The 23,722-nt window shown below is 42.9% G+C and overlaps 1 protein-coding gene across 1 annotated transcript in view; it reads right to left on the minus strand.

Annotated features, from left to right (window-relative positions):
• The window catches only part of SYN2 (synapsin II), a 354,597-nt gene that overhangs the window by 25,617 nt on the left and 305,258 nt on the right, over window positions 1-23,722 (minus strand). Inside the window, exon 10 of the mRNA XM_053292837.1 lies at window positions 15,181-15,330. Coding sequence (XP_053148812.1) covers window positions 15,181-15,330 — 150 coding nt within the window. The remainder of the gene's footprint in view (window positions 1-15,180; window positions 15,331-23,722) is intronic.

Genomic DNA, 23,722 nt, shown 5'->3' on the forward strand with positions numbered 1-23,722 from the left:
ATGCAATTTCAGTGACCGGGTATTTTCAGAAATGAGGCTTGCAGCACAATTCTATGAATGTTGAATCAGAAGTAGGTGCCATTGTGTTTGATAGGGCCTACGTTTAGGTAAATGTAGATAAATAGTAGTAGTGGTGATGGTAGTAGTAGCAGTAGTAACAGTAGCAGTAAATGTACATAGGATTAATTGATTGATTGATTGAATTTTTATACTGCCCTACCCAATTTGGCTCAGGGTGGTTCACAAACAAAACAAAAACAGTTAAAATCAATCACCAATAAAAACAAAAAAAATTTAAATACCATAAAATAATCAGTTAAAAACAATTAAAAAACCCTAAAAACAAAACAAAACCCCCAGTACATTAAAAAAAACTCCTACAACAATTAAAAAACCCTGGAAGGCCAGGCCAAACAGATAAGTCTTAAGGGCTCTCCTGAAGGTCAATAAAGAGTTCAAATTACGGATTTCTGCAGGGAGCACATTCCACAGCCCAGGAGAGGCTACAGAGAAGGCCTGCCTCTGAGTTGCCACCAGACGTACCGGTGATAACTGGAGACAGACCTCCTCAGATGACCTTAACGTTCAGTGGGGATCATACAGAAGAAGGAGCTCTCTGAGGTAACCTGGACCTAAGCTGTTTAGGGCTTTAAAGGTAATAACCAGCACTTTGTATTTTGCCTGGAAACATATCGGCAGCCAGTGCAACTGTTTCAAAACAGGAATAATATGGTCTTTCTAAGTTGCCCCGGAGACCAATCTGGCTGCCGCATTTTGAACTAACTGAAGTTTCCGAACTACGTACAAAGGCAGCCTCACGTAGAGTGCATTGCAGTAGTTGTGCCTGGAGGTTACCAGCTAGTGCACCACTGTTTTGATGTTGTCCTCTTCAAGGAATGGACGCAGCTGTCGAATCAGCTGAAGCTGATAGAAAGCACTCCTGGCCATGGCCTCCACCTGAGACACCAGGGTGAGGCCTGGGTCCAGTAGTAGTCCCAAGCTGAGTACCTGCTCCTTCCGCGGGAGTGTAACCCCATCCAGCACAGGGAGATCTAACTCATCCCTCAGATTCTGAGCCCCTACAATGAGCACCTCTGTCTTGCTTGGATTCAATCTCAATTTGTTATCCCTCATCCAGCCCATTACTGACTACAGGCAGGCATTTAGGGAATGAACGCCATTTCCTGATGAAGCAGATGAAAGAGAGGAGTAGATTTGGTGTCATCTGCATACTGATAATACCCAGCACCCAATTTCCTGATGATCTCACTCATGTAGATATTGAAAAGCATTGGTGACAGAATGGAGCCCTGAGGAACTCCATATAACAGCTCTCGTTTAGAAGAGCAACTGTCACCAAGCTCCACCATTTGGGATCTGCTCGAGAGATAGGAGCGGAACCAGTACAAAGCAGTGCCTCCTAAACCCAATTCCCCCAGTCAACCCAGAAGGATACCATGGTTGATGGTATTGAACGCCACCGAGAGATCCAAGAGAACCAACAGAGTCACACTCCCTCTATCGATTCCCTGGTAAAGGTCATCCATCAGGCCGACCAAGGCTGTCTCAACCCCATAGCCAGCTCTAAAGCCAGTTTGAAATGGGTCTAGATAATTTGTTTCCTCCAAAACTGCCTGCAGCTGGTTGGCCACCACCCTTTTGATCACTTTGCCCAACCAAGGGAGATTGGAGTTTGGCCTGTAACTATCCATTGTTGAGGGATCCAGGGAAGGCTTATTAAGAAGAGGTCTAACTATTACTTCCTTCAAACATGAAGGCACCCTACCCTCCCTCAGTGATGCATTTATGATGTTGACCAATAATCTCCCTGCTAGATCAAAGCAGCCAGGTCAGGCAAGGGTCCAGAGAACAAGTGGTAGGCCACACCGCCCCAAGCAGCTTGTCCACATCCTCAGGAGTCACAGATTGAAACTGATACAACCTAACACTGCAAGAAGGATCACTGGACACCTCCTTTATAGACCCTGCAGAAATAGTGGAGTCCAAGTCAGCCCAAATACAGGAGATTTTGTCTGCAAAGAACCCACTAAAAGCATAACAGCAGAGTGCCTCCAGGAACTGATTTACAAGAGAAGGAGCAGAAATTATGCTCCTCACCACCTGGGATAGCTCTGCAGAATATGGACCTGAAGATGCAATGCGTGCTGACCAAAATTCCTTTTTTGCCGCATGCACTGCCATCGTGTAAGCCTTCAACTGGGTCCTATGCTGTATCCTGTCAGATTTGAACCGAGTTCTCCTCCACTTGCGTTCCAGTCACCTACCCAGGATTGCAGTCTTAGAATGCCTTTTACTCAAGAGCTGATTTCCTCTGTGAAGATAAGGAGCCAGGTTTTCTTCTCAAAATGGCCCGGGGTCCTATATCTGAGTTGTCACTTCAGTACAGCAGTTCATGGCTGTAATCAGCATCATTTTAGGTAACTAAGTTTGCTGCTGAACTATTTTATTGTCACTACTGATAGCTGATACTATGGACAGAATTACACAGATAGTCTGTTTTGATAAAGAATAGAAATAAATACTTCAGAAAGGGAACAAGAGCGATGATTTTAAATGTTGTATCTTGAAATCTCCAATGGTGTTCATAGTTACATCATTATTGAGAGTACACCAAAAGGTAACAATCTGTGAGGTTGTTCACACAACCGGGCAGGTGGGGCAGGAGAGGGGAAGGCTTGTTAAGCTTACCTTTCCCCCAGACAAGCAATGGCTTATTTCTGGGAGCGTAGACAGCGCTCTCAGATGAGCAGTGCTGGGGGCTTGCAGCGCACAGTCCTGGAGGCAGGGACAATGTGTTGGGAATCTCACAATGCACTATGCAACATGCAGGATGCATTGGGAGATTCCCCCAAGAGATGGGTGCTTCTGTGTCCACCTGGGCCCTCTTGAGCCTTTAACCCTGGCTAATAGTCGGGTTTAAAAATGGGGGCTAGGCACTACTGCCCTGCCAGGATCAGACTAGATACTGGCGTTTCTGATGCACAGTCTAACCCAGGCTGGGCTTCCCTAGCCTGGGTTAAGCTGCGCATGAGAACAGCCTCTGTATGTGGGGATGTGGAGAAACTGCCTGCGAAAACTCTCTGAAGTTCCTTAGCAAGTCTGAAAATATCTTCAAATCTTTTATTGTTTAGATATTTAGGATAACAACAGCAGCAGCAACAACAAAGACTTTATTTGTTAGCTGCCCCATAACAAATTGTCCCCATAACAAAGGAAGAAGAAGAAGAAAAAACACAGTACAAAGAAGCTTAAAAACTCATTTTATAATAAGTAAAAAATCAGATCAAAACTAAAAACCAAAATTTAAAAGGCCAAGATGAACAAAAGGTTCTCTATCTAGTGTCACAAAGAACAAAGTGACGAAGCCAGGCAAACCTCACTGGGGAGGCTATTCCATAAACAGGATGCAACCACCAAAAAGGCCCTCTCCCTGGTAGCCACCTAATTTAGCAGGGGCACCCAGAGGAGGGCCTCTGAAGAAGATCTTAAGGTTTGGGACATATGGGGCAAGGCGCTCTCTCAAGTAACCCGGTCCCAAGCCATTTAGGGCTTTAAATGTTAAAACAGAGAGGCTGTTTATTTTCTCCTGATGTCCAACTTGTATATTTGCACCTAACTGCTTCAAAATTAGCCCCAAGGTATTTGGAAGAATTACTTGAGCGGAAGAGGCGGGATAGACAACTAGAGTGCAAACTCAGCACATCTGAAGATCTATGCTAATTCGCATGGCAAAGAAGCAATTCTTTTCTGCCTGCATTACATCTGCAAGTTCATGTCCAGCTGAATTGTCTATGGTTGTGAGAGGGCTGATACAAGCCCCCTTCCCCTTGAATCCAAATTTAGAGCCATAGGTTATCCTCTGTGATACTCTTAATGATTTTTCCGTGGACAAAATCTATAATATTCGGGCCAAACTGGATTCTACAATTAGGGCACAGCTTTTACTTCCTCGTGCCAGTCCTGAATTTCCCGACTTTCAGTTTCATGGGGTGACCCCTAGTTCTAGTGTTGTGAGAGAGGGAGAAAATTTTCTTTCTATCCATTCTCTCCACTCCATGTCTCCCCTTAGCTGCCTCCTTTCCAACGTAAAGAGCCCCAGATACTGTAGCTAGACTCATAAGGAAGGTGCTCCAGGCCCCTCATCATTTTGGTTGCCTTCTTCTGCACCTTTTCCAGTTCTTCAATATCCTTCTTAAGATATGGTGACTAGAACTGTATGTAGTACTCCAGATGTGGCTGAACCGTAGATTTGTACAAGGGCATTATATTAGCATTTTTATTTTCAATCCCCATTCTAATAATCCCTAGCATGGAATTGGCCTTTTTCACAGCTGCCAAACACTGAGACAGCACTTTCAATGAGCTGTCTACCATGACCTCTCTCGATCAGTCACTGACAGCTCAGATCCCATCAGTGTATATGTGAAGTTGGGGGGGGGGGTTGCCTCAATATACATCACTTAACACTTACTTACATTTAATTGCATTTGCCATTTTACCACTCCCCCAGTTGGGAGAGATCTTTTTGGAGCACCTCACAATCTGTTGTGGATTTCACTACCCTAAATAGTTTAGTGTCATCTGCAGATTTTGCCACTTCGCTGCTTACCCCAACTTCTAGATCATTTATGAACATGTTAAAGAGCACTGGTCCGATTACTGATCCCTGGGGGACCTTACTTCCTACTCCCCATCACTGTGAAAACTGTCCATTGATTCCTACCCTCTGTTTCCTGTCCTTCAACCAGTTTCCTTTCCTTCAATCTCTGGTACAGAGCCTGATTGTAGGGACAAATTACATATTTTAGCTAGGAGATCAGTAATTTCACAGTTCCTTCAGAACTCAAATCGTCCTGGCAATTCATTAGTTTTTAGTTTAGAACATCTTCCTGTGTCACCTCAGATTGGCTCAGTTCTTCAGCCTTTAAACCTGAGAAGCTCAATTCTGGAGAGGGTATATAGTCAGTATCCTGCCCCGTGAAGACAGATGCAAAGAAAACATTCAGCTTCTCTGCAATCTCCTTATCCGCCTTAATAATCCCTTTCATGCCCTCATCATATAACAGGCAAACCACCTCCCTGGCAGGTTTTCAACTTGTGATATATTTAAAGAAGTTTTTGTTATTCCCCTTGACACTTATAGATAGCGATGTGCTCTTCAAACTCTCTTTTTGCATCCCTTATGGTCTCCTTACATTTCTTTTGCCAGAGTTTATGTTCCTTCCTGTTCTCTTCATTTGGTCAGGACTTCCATTTTCTGAAAGGAGGTCTTCTTCCCTTTTATAGCTTCCCTGACTCTACTTTTTAGCAATGCTGGTGACCTCCTGAACTTGGTGGTACCTTTCCTCCTTCTTGGTATACATTCCAACCCAACTGAACTTCTAGTATTGTGGTTTTAAATAGGTTCCATACTTTCTGGAATGATTTGACTCTCCTGACTTTCCCTTTAAACTTTATTTTTACCAGTCTCCTCATTTTTGAGGTTTCCTCTTTTGAAGTCCAAGACATCTGTGTTGGACTTCCTTGACAATTCTCCACTTGCATATATGCTGATTTGGACCACACTATGGTCACTGCTACTGAATGGTTCTGCAACTCTGACATCTCACACCAGGTCCTGGGCATCACTCAGGATTAAATCGCCATCTCTCTGGTTGTTTCCATGATGAACTGTTCTGAGGCACTGTCATTTAGCATGTCTAGCAATCTGGCCGCCCTTTCAATACCTGAATGTGAATTTATGCAGTCTATGTGGGGGTAGTTGAAGTCACCCATTATTACTGCCCCCTCTCTCTCTTTGACACCTCTTTTATTTGCTTCTCCAACTTCAGGTCACTCTCAGAGTTTTGATCCTTGTGGGTCACCTAAGGTAGGTGGGGATCGCTGGCACTGTTCTACAGTGGTTCCGTTCCTACATCTCACGTAGATTCCAGATGGTATTGTTTAAAGGTCGTTGCTCTGCAAAGCGAGAAGTAAAGTATGGAGTTCCACAAGGCTCCATACTGTCTCCAATGCTCTGTAACATCTACATCAAACTGCTGCGAGAGATCATCACGGGATTTGGTGCAGAGTGTTATCAATACGCTGATGACACCCAGCTCTATTTCTCTAAACCAGATGGTTTAGATCTGCCTGATCTGGATGGGATTACACTCCCCCTGAAAGATGAGGTGTGTAGCTTGGGAGTGTTCCTGGATCCAAAACTCTCTCTGGTTTCTCAGGTTGATGCAGTGGCTAAGAGTACTTTTTAATTGGCTTTGGCGATACATCAGCTACACCCATTTCTATAGGTAAATGACCTTAAAATGATAGTACATATGCTGGTAACCTCTAGACATGAATAAAGTAATGCACTCTACCTGGGGCAATTTGTACATAGCTGAGAAACTACAACTGGTACAGAATGTGGCAGTCAGGTTGGTGTCTGGGACAACATGAAGGGACCATATAACATGGATTCTGAAAGAATTGTATTAGTTACTAATATGTTTCAGAATGAAATACAAAGTACTGGTCATTACCTATAAAGCCTTGAATGGCTTAGGTCCAGGATATTTAAGAGACCACCTTCTTTGTCATGAACCCTGACACTTATTAAGATCATCTGGGGAGGTCTGGTTACTGTTGCCACTGGCTCATCTGGAGGCTAGGGATCAGGCCTTCTCTGTGGCTGCCCCAGGGCTTTGGAATGTACTCCCTGTAGAAATAAGAGCATCTCCATCTATGACTGCTTTTAAAACACCAATCCATTGCATTTTCAAAGTAATTCCACTGGTGTTAATTGGACTAGCCTACAATCCAAGGTGTTTCCCCAAGCGGGGAAAATGCTTGACTAACAAGCAGAAGGTTGCCGGTTTGAATCCCCGCTGGTATGTTTCCCGACTATGGGAAACACCTATATTGGGAAGCAGCAATATAGGAAGATGCTGGAAGGCATCATCTCATACTGCACAGAAGGAGGCAATGGTAAACCCCTCCTGTATTCTACCAAAGACAACCGCAGGGCTCTGTGGGCGCCAGGAATCAAAATCAACTTTACCTTTACCGTCTTTGGAGAGCTAGCCACCATAGAATCACTGGGCTCACCCACAAGCCTGGTGGTTCTCACAATCGGGGAAAACCGGGCTGTGCTCCTTTAGCCCGGATCCCCCCACACACATTGTAAGAATAGCCTCATTGTATTTTCTATGCACGGGGTTTTAGGGATGTGCATGAAACGATTTTGCAATTTGTTTCACGTTCAAAACAAAACACAGAGGGCTGAAATGTTTCATCAAAACAGCAGTCAACCCAGTTGTTTTGACGGAACTAAACTCAAACCATTTTGAGTGTTCTGGCCATAGGGAACAATGGGAAAACTTGAAACATCCCATTTTTCCCCATGGCTAGCTCCTAGGAACACCAAAGTGGGTTGGGTGGTAGGGCATGAAGGGTGCTACCTACAACCCAACCCACAAAAGAAATCGGCAAACAGGCAATTATAAGCAAATGTTTAACCTTTCCCCAAACCCCACTAGGATTCAGTTTCAGAAAACCAATCAGCAAGGGGAAAACAGGCCTCCAAAATGGCGCTCCAAACTTCAAAATGTTTTGAGTAGAAATGGGGTTGTTTTGTTCTGAGCTCAAAACAGGCCCTTTATTTAAAGGGCATTTTGTTTTGAGCTCAAAACACTTGAAATGGCCCATTTAGAGTTGAGACGTTTCAACGTCAAAACATTTTGCATATCCCTACAAGGCATCTACTGCCAGCTTGCATGTATGGTAAAGATAACTGGATGCATCCTTTCTACTTTGCACAAGTAGAACAAAATGTTCTGTTTAACTAAGGACACAAGTAAAGTTGGAAAAGAATATTCTCCAGCACTTTCCCAGAATGAGTGAGAATAATATGGAGAATTATTCTCACCCACTCTGGTAAAGAAGTGGAGAATATTTTTTTCTAAGTGTAGTATGGGTATAGAATTGGCCTCAGGTGCTTGTTTCCTTTGCTTAGGGAAGAAAGAAAGAAATACCAATGTGTGTTTTTGAAATAAATACCAATGTTTGATTCCCTCAAATGGTTGTAAACTATGTGGCTGACATCTTGACTAATGAAGTGTATGGGTAATGAGGGGTTGTGGGCATGCAACTGGGACTTGGGTTTAATTGCCCAGTCCCTCTACACATGCACTGTTGTGTAAGTGGGCAAAATGCCTCCATTCTCCCTGCACTCTGGAAGAGAGTTAGGATGTCAGGCACCAAATTGAACAAATCATGTTCACTGAATTTGCTAATTAACTATGTATATGTTAATTACCACCCACATTTCTGGAAGCATTAAACCTAATGAGACATTTGTTGAAAAATCCAATATTGCAAGATGGAGCAGAGATTTGCCTCCTTCAGTATTAATAATTCTGGAGTTTCAATTCATCATTATATTCTTCATATATTCATCATAATGTGCACATTTGGTCAATAATGTTCACATTTGGTCATTATTGTTCAACATTTGAACAATAATGTGCACATTTGGTCTCGGTGAGAAACACGTTCCAATAGCAAATTTGCTCTCTAAATATCTCAGTTCCTTTGAAAAAGTTTTAACAATGGAGTTTAGTCACAATAGATTCTCTACTGGTTTTCGAATGGAAAGAATTTTGTGCTCTGCTCCAACAACTTTCAAGGGGCTACAGTATAAAATAGAAGCTTTGACACTTGGTTCTGTGGGATAGCATTTTTTTTAAAAAAACTGAAAGAACATGAGAATATATTTAACTAAAATTAGTCATTCTCCTCCAAGAATGGGTTGATTTGAGGTGCACCATGGACTTGTTTTCAAAGTGTTTAGCTGCTATGGGGCCTTTTTTCAAAATATAAATAGGTTTCTTGGTTTATCTTTGAAACTTGCATCACATCTTCTGGGCATGTAGCTAACCTGGGCCCCACCTCTCTCAGTTGCTTGTTTGGACTTCATTCTAAGAAAAGCATGTTCTTATTACACCCAGACTTGATTGCTGCAGTGCATTCTACATGTGGCTGGCTTTCAATTCAGGAGCTGCAATTAGTGTAGCACGCGGCTGCCAAGATGCTGGTTGAGGCCAGACGGACAGCCCAGACGACACCAATATTATCCCAGCCCCACTGGCTGACCATTCACTTCTGAGCTCAGTTCAAAGTGCCCAGAAGCTGATGTTGACTTTTAAAGTCCTAAATTGGCTGGGACCAGGTTACCTTAAGGACTGTCTGTTCTTGTATGAACCTGTGCTCACTAGCCCTGCTCTTGCCCACCACTGTTTTTGGTGGGAAGTAGAGACAGGGTCTTCTCACTGGAGTGTCATTGCTGTGGAATTTTATTTATTTATTAACTAGGAAAATGCATCAGGCTCCTTATTTTAAATGGCAGCTTTAAAAAAACCCCTTTCCCTCAACAAGTCAGATGTCTAATTTTATTAAATCAGTGAAACTATTCTATGGTTTATGCTGTTGCTGTTTTATATTAGTTTTACTGTATTTTGCAGTTGATTTTATAATTTATAAAAATATTTTGTATTTTTGAGATTGTGCTTTATTCCTTTAACTTGGGTTTTGTTCACTGTCAGCTGCCTCATGCTTGTTTTAACATGGAAAGGTGGAATAGAAATTATTAAACTAAAATAAGCTGAGAACTTCAAGGCCATATATGCCAACAGAGCTGGCAAATGCTTAGTCTCATGTTCTACAGTCTACTCCTCACCCTAGGACAAGACCCTTCAGAAGTTGGGTCCTACAGGATTTACCCTTATCCTCCAGATCATAAGGATAAACCCAGGTTGCAATTTGAGATGGTGGCTGAATGTGGGGAAGTCATCAGAAACATATTTTTTATTCCTTTTTGGTAAGTAGTTATCAGTTGCTTGAATATTTGATCAATCACATCTGGTTCGCCCAGACATTTAAAGTTGTCTGAGAAGTATTAATACTAGACTGACTAGTAGCTTGTCTATCAATGGTTACTAGTCAGAGGGTGATAGGTCACCTCCAGCCTCAAAGGCAGGATGCTTCCGAGTACCAGTTGCAGGGGAGTAAAGCAGGAGAGAGGACATGCCCTCAACTCCTGCCTGGAGGCTTCCAGCAGCATCTGGTGGGCCACTGTGTGAAACAGGATGCTGGACTAGATGGGCCTTGAGCCTGAGCCAGCAGGGCTGTTCTTTTATGTTCTTAAGTAATAAGCTGTGATTTCATCATGTGCCTATTATATACCCAAAGCATTCAGCTACTAGAAACAAAACAAAACAAAACAAAACAAAACAAAACAAAACAAAACAAAAAGCACTTCAGTCACCACCTATTGTATATACTTCAAAATGTCTCACAAACCAAGACCAAGAGAGAGACAGGTGCCTGTTGAAAAGGAATCATTTAGAAAAACAGGTGGATCCAGGTGGAGAAGGTTAAAAAGAGCAACAAAGGAGCAAAATTATTTTCCTTTTGTTTTTTCAGTAGTAAAGTTAATTTGAGGGAAATTTCATTGGGACACCAAATAACATTACAACTTAGGGCTAGTCACAATTATTTATTTATTTACACAGTCGGACAGGTGTTATTGACTGGTTTGTTTTATCCAGACATCGAGTCCTTCTCAAGGACCTGGGATGCCAGAATTTTATTGTCAATTGTTATAGATATTGTCGCAGAATATAGGCTGTTCCCAGTAAAGCTGCTTTTTGTAATTAGCTGATGGTGATTTCTATGGCCCCTATGGTGTTGAGGTGCTCTTCAAGGTCTTTTGGAACTGCACCCAGGGCGCCAATTACCACTGGGATTATTTTGGTCTTCTTCTGCCACAGCCTTTCAATTTCAATTTGTAGATCTTTGTATTTGGTGATTTTTTCTGTTTCTTTTTCTTCTATTCTGCTATCCCCTGGTATTGCTATGTCAATTATTTTGACTTGTTTTTCTTTCTTCTCGACTACAGTGATATCTGGTGTATTGTGTGGCAGATGTTTGTCTGTTTGTAGTCGGAAGTCCCATAATATTTTTACATCTTCATTTTCTTCAACTTTTTCAATTTTATGGTCCCACCAATGTTTGGCTACAGGTAGCTTGTACTTTTTGCAGATCTTCCAGTGTATCATCCCTGCTACATTGTCATGCCTTTGTTTGTAGTCAGTGTGTGTGATCTTTTTACAACAGCTGATTAGGTGGTCCACTGTTTCATCTGCTTCTTTACAAAGGCGGCACTTGCTGTTTGTTGTGGATTTTTCAACTTTTGCTCTTATTGCTTTTGTTCTTAGTGCCTGTTCTTGTGCAGCCAGTATTAAACCCTCTGTTTCTTTCTTCAAGTAACTATTCGTAAGCCATTGCCATGTCTTGGTGATGTCTGATTTTCCACTTATATTGTGCAAATATTGACCATGCAGGGGCTCATTTCTCCATTTTTCTGCTCGGTTCTTGACTTGTTCTTTCTTGTAGGCCTGCTTTCTTTCATTGGTGTTGAATAGTTTCGCGTTATTGACCATTTGAAGTGCATCTTCTTCACTGTCCTTGATATATTCTTCAAGGCCTCTTTTCTCCTCCTCTACTGTTTGATGGACTTGCAGCATTCCTCTTCCACCAGATCTGCAAGGGAGGTGTAGCCTATTGACATCACTGCGGGGATGCAGAGCATGATTGATGGTCATGATTTTCCTGGTCTTACGATCCAGCGTCTCTAGCTCTACCTGGGTCCAGTCTATTATTCCTGCAGTGTATCTGATAACAGGTATAGCCCAGGTGTTTATGGCTTGTATGGTGTTCCCGCCATTGAGTTTGGACTTGAGGATTTTTCTAACTCTCCTGATGTATTCACTTCCAATTTTTCTTTTAACTTCAGTGTGTGCGATGTTATAAGCCTGGAGAATGCCCAAGTATTTGTAATGTTCTTTCTCTTCCAGGTTCTTGATGTTGCTTCCATTGGGCAATTCTATTGCTTCCATTGGGCAGTTCATTGGGCAGTGCCCCAGTGAGGCACTACCTTGGCATGGTTGTGGGGCTTGTGTGCTCTGAGGAAGGTGAGAGCTATGCCAGAGGTCCAACCATGCTGGACAGGTCTCACCAGAGGAGCCAGACAAAGAGTGCCTCTCCCATCAACAATATGGTGAGATGTAACTTTAATAAATCTATACTGGATCGGTCGTCGCCCGGGTCAACAAGGACTGCGCTAGGTGCTATAGTCCCTGGACATCTGGTGGCAAGTGGGCAACAGGACTCAGGATCTTCAGTTGAGCAACCAGGGCTGAAGACAGCAAAGTTACTGGAAGAAACGTCGCTTAATAATAATAATAATAATAATAATCATCATCATCATTATTATTTATTTGATTTCTACACTGCCCTTCCAAAAATGGCTCAGGTCAGTTTACACAGAGAAATAATAAATAAATAAGATGGCTCCTTGTCCCCAAAGGGCTCACAGTCTAAAAAGAAACATCAGATAGACACCAACAACAGTCACTGGAGGTAGTGTGATGGGGGTGGATTGGACCAGTTACTCTCCCCCTGCTAAATAAAGAGAATCACCACGTTAAAAGGTGCCTCTTTGCCCAGTTAGCAGGGGTCTCTGGAGGTCTCTGGAAATAGCCTCTTCATGGTGGCCATACTGTAACTTTCCAATATGGAGGTAACTTTCCATATGGAGGTAACTTTCCAATATGGACCTCCAATATGGAGGTCTCTGGAAATAGCCTCTTTATGGTGGCCATACTGTAACTTTCCAACCCAGGCAGAGTTTCCAAACAGTGGCAGCCATCTCCAGGAAGAGCTAATGGAGATGTGGAGACCTTATGTATGATGAGAAGAACTTATGTGGCAAATAAATTGCCATATAATTACTCTGTATATTGAGACTGTTCCAGTCGTCTCCAACTGTAGCATTTAGAATGGCCTTAGAGGTTTACTGTGAAGCAAAACCTATCTGTTACTCTTTTCCCTCAGCAAAGGACTCTGACCCACTACAATACTAGATTTGTTCTTCAATAAAAGAATGTCTGAATTGAAGCACATCAAATGGGTGGAAAGGGAACTACAGATAACTAGAGGCTCTATCTTCAATCCACTTTTTTCACCTCAGTATGAACGCCCTGATTAAGATCTTCTAATCAGAATTCCATTTACTTTTGTTATGTGAGGTGAAATCATTAACAGCTAGGAGTTGAACACTGCAATCATCCTGAGGCTCAGGAATAACTTCTTTGGATGAGCACTTTAATTATAGTATTCAGTAAAGGCTGAGAGGCTCAATTATTTCAGGTGGCTTTTGGCGGCTGATGGGTGGCTATCTTGAGTTGTTTGTGACTAAATCTCTGTTGCTTTGAGTGTTTTATTGTAGTTTTGTAGTGCTTTATTTTTAATTGCTTTGAACTTGGTAAAGGCAATACATAAATAAAAAGTATCATGGCCATATAACCTTAGACACTTTGACTTACATCAAACAAAGATTTGTGTGCAGGAAATGTTTCCATGTATACTTAGAGGGGATGGGTGATTTTTGATGACCCCCCCCCTTCCCTCTGCACCTGTCTGTGTCTCTGGAAATATTTTCTGAGGGTCCTGCAATGCTCAGGTCATATTGCTAGGTGGCACAGGTGGTAGCAGTGGGAAAGGGGGATTGCTAAAAATTACCCCTCTCTGTGCTTATGGAAGCATTTCCTGCACACAGATCTTTGTTTGATGAGGCCACTCAGTTGCTTAATGTCAGCCTAATTAAGGAAGTTAGTCAAAAATGTGGCTTCGTTACCCTGGGATTCAAAATACTTTCAAGCAAACTGAAGGCAAGATGCAGCCATGGAGCCAGTTGAATGGTGGCCCGGATCCCGCTCACCTGGTTGCCCTCTCCAGTTACGCCTGTGCGTGTGACGTCCAGAGGAGCCCAGAGTGAACTCCCCGCTCCCACCCGGGCTGCCAAACCCCCGAGCAAACTTTCTATTTGTTATTTCAGGCAGTGCTGGCTGCCCGATAGGCTGTTTTCCCCTTGCTCTCCCCGGAGAGCCTGAAAAACAAGTTGAGACCGCTTTGCATGATGTCATGTGCAAAAGTGGTGTGGCTCGGGCTGCCAAGATCCTGAGTGAGCTCTCAGCTCGTCATTTCAGGCAGCACCGGCTGCCTTATAGGATGTTTCCCCCTGTCTCTCCCTCTCTGAAGAGAAAGGGAAAACGGCCTGTTGGGCAGCCAACGCTGCCTGAAATAACCAACAGAGAGTTCACCTGGATTCTCGGCAGCCCAGGCATGGGAGAGGAAAGTTCATGCTGGGCTCCTTCAGAGCCCAAGCCATGGGGCTTCAGTGGCCCTTTTAATTGGCGGCCCAGGTTCTTTGAACCCGTTCGCACAATGGCCTTCCTTGTGGCAAAAATCGCCCTGCGTGGCCAGGTCATGACCCAGGCAATGCAGAGGCCCATTGCACATGCACAGAAGCCTCCAAAATGGCCACTGTGAGGGGGAAAGGCCCGGAAAGGGCTGAAGAACACCCAAATTGGCAATTGTTACCATGAGGAATGCTGGAAGGGGAAGCTCCATGGGCCCCCCAAGGCCTTGAAAAAGTCCCCCCAGAGGGGGTAAGTACTAATTTTTTTAAATTGACTTGTGAAACCCCTGAACAGAACTGAACCGGGGTGGGTGTGGGTTCAAAGGGGGGCAAAACCAAACTGGACCAGCCATGTTTGGGTCCTGTTTGGACTCAAGCTTCACTGGGCCGGCCAGTTTTGTGCACACCCCTACTCACCCCAGCATCACAGGAAGAGTGTGTCTCTGGGTATAGCACTTGTATCCTCAAACACTGTATTCAGGTACATTTTAGATGGGAACAAGCTTGTTGGCATGCGGCAGGGCTTGATGGCATACTCTTATGGAAACTGTTCCTAGGTACCCTAGGTACAGCCTCCACACTTTGCCATAATGCCTTAACAAGGCCAATATATTCTGTAAGTCTCCCTTTAACGCTCTCCCTCTGTCAAAGGTGATATCTCAAGTTTTCTGTTAAGTTCTACTTGGATATTTTGAACAAATGATGTTTGAATTTCTGTTCCAAGGAATGATGAAAGTCATTTTCCATGTTTTATATTCTTTTTAACCTAATTGTAGCTCAATGGATCCTGAATGTTCACAATATTTGATCATGACAAGCCTCTGTGTGTGTGTATATATGAAAGAGTCAGAATCCCTTACCTGGGGCTGCTGAGTGGCGGTTGGTTTCTGAGGAGATGGTATAGGTGTTTTAGATAACATTTGGTTCATTCTGCTTACGACAAGCTCAGTTATAAGCTGTTTGTCTTCAACCTGATGCTCACCAATCAAAGGCATAGCAGAGTCCATAACCTAGAAGAAACAAAATCTGGTGAGGCAGAAAAATGTTACTTTAGGCATTTGCTATGCTGTGTTGTAGGCCATTGCTGTCACCCACATGATCTGCAGAGAGGGGAGAGTTATCAATAATGGACAAGGGCAACAGCATTTCTAGGTGCCCATCTCTGTGTCTGCATGCAGCTCAAGGAGACACACGATCCCAGCAGCTAGGTTAAGGGAGTGCTTGCTTCCTTAACCTTGGCTAAGAGCCAGGCTTGGGAGTGGGCTTAGTCTGGTTGGGAGAGTCGGGATCCGTCTGGATCCCGGCACTCCACACGATCCTGGCTGCCCTAGCCTGGGCTAGGCTGCTTGTGAGAACAGCCTCATAGTTGTGTAGATCTATAAGATCCGGTTAAGAATGTCTCAGATAAGGGCCAAATATGTCAGACTTGTAGTCTAGTCCTTGCATGCTGGGTTTTTGCTGTAAACGGCAGTCATGAGGCAAGTCCAGTCTGGAGCAGGATTGTGATGGGGAACAAAGATTATCACCATCATCTTCCTACACTGCAGTCCTAATCTGGATTGGGTCACAATTTATCAAGCTTCTTTATCTCACACTCACACCACACAAGGGTAAACATCCACTCAAAAGGATATTAAGGCAGTGTTTAATCTATTTCCTTACAACAAAACAACAATCTACTTCTGTTTATGATTGGTTTTATGATGGACCGATGGGCAAAGACTGGCCAATGGGCTAAAGATTTTCTTTAGCTGTTCTTCTGATCAACTTTTCTTGCCACTCCCTGCTGCCCCACAGCGACTTTGAGTTATCCATGGTAACAAAAGCTTTGAAGCAGAATAATAGGGCTAGGATTATATAACTAAGTCTGCTAGCAGTTTAATGGTTTCTAAAATTAACATTTGAACAGACAGTTAAGTCTTCTCTTTTGTACTTCATTTAGATATAATTTACAGCCTCACAGTTCCCAAAAAATGTTTCCCTGAAGGAACAGCTGTAATTTAAAAAGTTAGTATGTTTTTGCAGTCGTCATTAAAAGTGTATTCTTAAGGCTCTTCCTAAATAATGACACTTGAACCTGTTTGTTTTATATTTAGATCTTGGGACCTATAACAGTTACCTTCATAAAAGTATTTCTCACCATTTGATGAAGTGTTATGTTAGATCAGATCAGATTCTGATTAGCATTCTTCTCTCACTGCAAAGTGGTGTTTTTCTTTTAAAGTCACTAGCCACAATACAAGGGAGACTTTGGTAATGGAGTTAAGTGGAAATTATGTAGGATATTGTGATGTAGAATAATGTAGAAATGAGTCATTGGAGTGGTCTAAAGGTTTTCATGGACAATTTTATCATTTATTTATTTATTTATTATGAGAATGTATTGTTACTAGACTTGCTCACTATGCCATTTTGGAGTGCTTCATGCACCCCTTAAACAAGAGAAACTTAGCCATTTCCGTAGCCTGTTCGGAAGAGAAGCTTTAGCTGACTGCCAGTGGTGCAGCTAGGTAATTTTGGAGCCAGGTCCTGAAGGGCTTTGGAGGGCCCCCCCCCCATCCCGCAGTGAGGGCAGTGCCACCCCATCGCTAGGCTGAGTGAGCTTGGGACACAGGGTTGTCACTGGGTGTCTGTCGGCTCCCTCAGCTGTCTAACAGATGATTCTCAGCCAGAACACAAGGGGCGCAGTGGCTGAGCAGGGTATGGGGGCCCCAGGTGTCCTGCTCTTTGGCTCCTTTCCTGAAGAGCAACCCAGGGGGAAGCAGGGGGAAGAACCCAGGCGTCCTGCCTCAGAATGCCTCTCCTACTCCTGGTCACAAGAAGGGTGGCAAATGGGATGCCAGGAAGTAGCCGCTCATCCGAAGGGTGTGAGGAGGGGGGCAGAGGAGCCACAGCTCCTTCTCCTTCCGAGCTCCATTTACTCCTCTCTCTGCCCTGCCTTGTGTACTGCGAGTGGGCTAACCATTCCTCTGGTAAAGCTGTGTGGGGGAACCAGCCCCAGTCAAGATGGAGGCAGCTGCGCCTTCCTTGGTGACCCCCCCACCCCAGGCTCTTTAGGCTGCTCTGCTGCCACCTCTATCTTGGCTCAGGCCCAGCAGCTGCTTCTGGCTTCCTGCTCAGCTCCAACACCCACTCCCCTCACTTCCCTCTTCCTGCAATTGCTGAAGGCCACTCGTGCTCCCTCCCAGCAGGCATGGGGTTAACCCTGTTTGGAGGGACTCCCCTCAGGGTTGGTTCAGGTGCTACCATCTGCTCTGCTGAGTGTGCCCCAGACATGCAGGGGAGAGTGGGAGGCCAGATCCTGCTGCGCCCTGAGCAGTTTCTCCCATGAAGAGGGGACCACTTGCGGCACCTGATGCCAAAAGAGACTTGGGGTGGTTGAAAACTAACCAGCTCCCAAACTTGAGTAGGAGCCTGCTCCTACTCTATTCATAATTGTATGAACTAGCCCTATATAAGACAAGGATACTTACAACCATAATCACAATATCCTGTATTAACACACAGGGCTATAAAACAAGTAAAACCATCTCAAAACAGTAGAAAATTCAGTGCTCAACCTTGGTTCCCAAACGATTTTCTAACTAGGAAGAGCTGCAGAATCTTTTTAGAAGCCAACAGGGATATGCTATGGGGAACCTTTTTTGGGAGTCTATCCCACAAACTTGGGGACACCAACAAAAGGCATCCTACTCATTGCTGAGGTTTATTTATTTATTTATTTATTATTATTTTTATTAAAACATTTTTATACCGCCTAAAACTTACGTCTCTGGGCGGTTTACAACAGAAACTTTTGGACTTGCACAGTAATGGAACATGGAGCCCCATTCAGATCTGAGGTGGGCATATGAAGAAGAGTGGTCCTGTGGGCATGCAGTTCCCTGGTAATGTGTTACATTGCGTTTTGAAGCTAGTTGGTAGCCGGTGAAACAACTGCAGAATATGTGCCTAATTCTGGAGCAGTGTTTTGCATTAGGTAAAACTTCCGAATTCTCTTCAAGTGCAGCTCACACATTGCTGAAGAGATTATGTAGGTTTGGAAGAAGCTCAGCAGCCCCATCAACCATAGGTAAAATTGGCTTTCTTAGAACATCTGGCGTCCCCATTATCACCTACTCATCCTAAAGACATCCACTCCAAAGCTTTGGGCAATTTCACCCTGTAGAACTCCCTAGGAGTGATCCAGAGGGGCAGAAGTCAGTCCACCAATTACAGCACTTGTAACTGGCACTATACATCATGTACATCATGGACAGCACTATATATCTCCAAATTAGACCAGAATCACTCAAGAGCAGTCCCCCTAGATTACCATTGTTGCTGGAACAATATTTTATTGTTCAGAGGATCTAATACAGTTGACAGATCTAGAGGTACCAACAGGGAAGAATTTACCATATCGACTTCTAGATGTAGATAATCCACCATGAATGGAAAGACTATCTTAGTTCTGTAACCAGGTTGGAATCTGAACTGATACAGTTCAAGGAAGGATGTTGTGTCTAGATGTACCTGTTGTTGCTTCACCAGCATGTGTTCAACAACCTTCTCCCCATGAGAGAGGGGTTTGTCAAATTGGTCAGGTTGTCTCTGCACAATGACAGGTTTTTAAGATGAGGCGTTATGACTGCCTTTCAAAGTGGTATCTCTCCAGTAGTTGCTGCTGGTTTCTCCCCTGTGTTCTTTTAAAACTGTGAGCCCGTTTGGGACAGCAAACCATTTTATCATTCTTTTCTCATGTTTTCATTCCTTGTGCTATGTAAACTGCCTTTTGCTGAAAAGTGGTATAATAAAAATAATACAAATAAGAATAATAAGAATATAATGCGTAAGGGAAGACATAAATGCTAGACTCTATAGGATTATAACTGAAGATCTAATGTACACTAGAGCCAAGCAATAATTTACAAGAAATACAAGTTTTATGACATTGCTTTTCTGGGTGACAATAATGCCTGACTTTGCTATCAAATATACACCCTTCGGTGTGAAAACCTAAAAAAAACACTAGGGATCAATTGTTCTGACTGATGAGTGTATTCTTCTGGAATATAATTTTAATGTGGCAAAGAAGCCATATAGGAAAAAGTAGGTGGTGTATTATTTCAATTGTGGTTAAACAATAGAGTTGAAATTAGAAAATGGGGAGCTATCAGGCTAACCAGCAGCATCTTCTTTACTCTCTTGCCTTTGCCACAAATGAAGAACAGACAAAAGTTCAAAATAATTACATTTCCTCCAGGCTGCATTACCTTGACTATAATGAGTGATGAAGCACATATTACAGTGTCACAATATTACTATTATTATTTCTTGTTTACACAGTCAGACAGGTGTTATTGACTGGTTTGTTTTATCCAGGCATCGAGTCCTTCCCAAGGACCTGGGATGGCTGAATTTTATTGTCAATGGTTATTGATATCATCGCAGAATATAGGCTGTTCCCAGTAAAGCTGCTTTTTGTAATTGGCTGATGGTGATTTCTGTGGCCCCTATGGTGTTGAGGTGCTCTTCAAGGTCTTTTGGAACTGCACCCAGGGTGCCAATGACCACTGGGATTATTTTGGTCTTCTTCTGCCACAGCCTTTCAATTTCAATTTGTAGATCTTTGTATTTGGTGATTTTTTTCTATTTCTTTTTCTTCTATTCTGCTATCCCCTGGTATTGCTATGTCGATTATTTTGACTTGTTTTTCTTTCTTCTCGACTACAGTGATATCTGGTGTATTGTGTGGCAGATGTTTGTCTGTTTGTAGTCGGAAGTCCCATAATATTCTTACATCTTCATTTTCGACCACTTTTTCAATTTTATGGTCCCACCAATTTTTGGCTACAGGTAGCTTGTACTTTTTGCAGATGTTCCAGTGTATCATCCCTGCTACCTTGTCATGCCTTTGTTTGTAGTCAGTCTGTGTGATCTTCTTACAGCAGCTGATCAGGTGGTCCACTGTTTCATCTGCTTCTTTACAAAGGCGGCACTTGCTGTTTGTTGTGGATTTTTCTACTTTTGCTCTTATTGCTTTTGTTCTTAGTGCCTGTTCTTGCGCAGCCAGTATTAAACCCTCTGTTTCTTTCTTCAAGTTGCCATTCTTAAGCCATTGCCAGGTCTTGGTGATGTCTGATTTCCCACTTATATTGTGCAAATATTGACCATGCATTGGCTTATTTCTCCATTTTTCTGCTCGGTTCTTGACTTGTTCTTTCTTGTAGGCCTGCTTTCTTTCATTGGTGTTGAATAGTTTCGCGTTATTGACCATTTGAAGTGCATCTTCTTCACTGTCCTTGATATATTCTTCAAGGCCTCTTTTCTCCTCCTCTACTGTTTGATGGACTTGCAGCATTCCTCTTCCACCTGAGCTGCAAGGGAGGTAGAGCCTATCGACATCACTGCGCGGGTGCAGAGCATGATTGATGGTCATGATTTTCCTGGTCTTACGATCTAGCATCTCTAGCTCTGCCTGGGTCCAGTCTATTATTCCTGCAGTGTATCTAATAACAGGTATAGCCCAGGTGTTTATGGCTTGTATGATGTTCCTGCCATTGAGTTTGGACTTGAGGATTTTTCTGACTCTCCTGACGTATTCACTTCCAATTTTTCTTTTAACTTCAGTGTGTGCGATGTTATCAGCCTGGAGATATTCTCCAGGCTGATGTATTCTCCAGGCTGATGTATACTCTCCTGATGTATTCACTTCCAATTGTTCTTTTAACTTCAGTGTGTGCGATGTTATCAGCCTGGAGAATGCCCAAGTATTTGTAAGGTTCTTTCTCTTCCAGGTTCTTGATCTTGCTTCCATTGGGCAGTTCTATTCCTTCTGTTTTTGTTATTTTCCCTATGTTCATTATTAATGCAGCACACTTGTCTAGTCCAAACTCCATTGCTATATCGCTACTGAATATACGGACAGTGTTTAGCAGTGATTCGATTTCTGACTGGGACTTTCCATACAACTTCAGATCGTCCATGTACAGCAGATGGTTGATTTGACTTGATGTTTTAGATGTTTGGTATCCAAGGCTTGTTTTGTTTAGTATTTGTGAAAGTGGGGTCATGGCGATTACAAACAATAGAGGGGATAGTGAGTCCCCTTGGAAAATGCCTCTTCTAATGCTAACCTGTCCAAGTGCCTCGCCATTGATTGTTAACTGTGTACTCCACATGCTCATTGCTTTAAAAAAAAGTATTATTATTATTATTATTATTATTACATTTATATCCCGTTCCTCCTCCAAGGTGCTCAGAGCGGTGTACTACATACTTAAGTTTCTCTTTCACAACAACCCTATGAAGTAGGTTAGGCTGAGAGAGAAGTGACTGGCCCAGAGTCACCCAGCTAGTATTATGGCTGAATGGGGATTTGAACTTGGGTCTCCCTGGTCCTAGTCCAGCACTCTAACCACTACACCATGCTGTATGAATATACTCCTGTAGCAAACCATGAAGCAACATTTTAACCTTTGAATAGAAGTCATGAACAGAATAGAAGTCATGAATAATAACAGTTTTTCATTTTCTTTTACATTTATTTACTTATTTACTTATTTACTTATTTATTTATTTAGTTAGTTAGTTAGTTAGATTTATATGTCGCCCTACTCCCATATGACTCAGGGCGGTTTACAAGCAATAACATACAAAGCAACACAGTTCTATAAAATACAACATACATACCATCATAACCACAATCCCATACAGTACTCATTACAAACTACGGATTACCGGATCACTCTATGACCAGCTATCTCAGTGACCGAACATCCAACGGAACATTTCCGTCTTGCACGCCTTACGGAAAGCCAACAAATCATGGAGTGCTCTGATATTATCTGGGAGACCGTTCCATAGAGCTGGGGCCACCACTGAGAATGCCCTGGCTCTCGTTGACTTCAGTTTAACATCCCTAGGATCACCAAGGTATTACTTATGGCTGATCTCAGGACCCGGCGAGGGACATATCGAACAAGGCGGTCCTGGAGGTATGGAGGGCCCAAATCGTGTAGGGTTTTAAATGTTTAAGTTAATATCTTAAACCTAACCCGGGACTCAACTGGCAACCAATGCAGTTGAATGAGCAAAGATGTCACATGTGCTCACCAAGGCGCCTTAGTAAGAACCTTGGCCGCTGCATTCTGCACCAGTTGCAATCTCCGAGTTAGGTGCAATGGCAACCCCACATGAAGTGAGTTGCAATAATCTAACCTAGAAGTGACCGTCGCATGGATCACAGTGGCCAAATCTGGAGGGGACAGATAAGGGGCTAGCTGCTGTATTTGGCATAAATGAAAAAAGGCCTTTTGAGCTTTTTCTAAATAGATGTAATATCAAGTATATTTTAAAAACTGTATATGTAGGTATATGTGTATGTACACACACACACACACACACTCACAGATTTTCCATTACAAAGGAATGAACTAAATAGGAGAGACAAGAACAGGGAAAGCAAAGTAACAACAAAACAAGTAACATATAAGCAGCATAAGCAATCATATCATGAGGATCCTTCAAAGCATTCATCTAAGGATACATATGGTCCTGAATACTTCTCAAAGGCCTCAAATGACTAAAGGTTTAAGGAGACGTGAAGCTGTGGACCTCTCTAGGAAACAAGTTCTAAAGCTTTGTACTATGATTGAGAAGGTCTTATTCCATGTGCTTGCAGATCATGGCTGAGATCATAATGCTATATTTGTGTGATGAACAAAGTTGCATCAATGCAAGAAGATCATGTAGCTGCACAAAGTTATGGGATTTTTGGAATTACACTCTTGTGCAGTAGTTCCCAGGAAAACATATGAGGTGTGTCACAGGTTGTGCATCTTGCCGCACAAGTGCAAACATGTTTGTGCTAGCACAACACTAGTCTGGGATGCAAGCTCCAAACTTAACACAACTAGCTAGCACAACAGCCTTGCAGTGTTAGTCAGGATGTTGGCCCTTGTCTCCCATGCATGGTTGTTTTTGTTGTGCCATCAAGTTGGTTTCAACTCCTGGCAACCACAGAGCCCTGTGGTTTTTCTTTGGTAGAATACGGGAGGGGTTTACCATTGCCATCTCCCACGCAGCATGAGATGATGCCTTTCAGCATCTTTCTATATTGCTGCTGCCTGATGTAGGTGTTTCCCATAGTCTGGAACATACCAAAGGGGATTAACATACCTTTCTGAGAAAATTTAATTATCAGGAAATTTTATATGGGAGCAAGGTGTGCCAGGTGTTATTTAGTCTTTCAAGTCAATAGAAACCAAAGGCAGACAATATTGGTGGAACCCAGCTGGAATAAAATGAGCCAAATTCTCTGACCCAATTAATAGCTCAGTCCTGGCATTCAGCATCAGCTGGTATTTCCAGACTCTTTTAAAATGTATTCACATACTCCTTTGTTTCTAAAGTCATATC

The sequence above is a fragment of the Hemicordylus capensis genome, chromosome 2, assembly GCF_027244095.1.
Source record: "Hemicordylus capensis ecotype Gifberg chromosome 2, rHemCap1.1.pri, whole genome shotgun sequence".
In the NCBI taxonomy this organism is placed as follows: Eukaryota; Metazoa; Chordata; class Lepidosauria; order Squamata; family Cordylidae; genus Hemicordylus; species Hemicordylus capensis.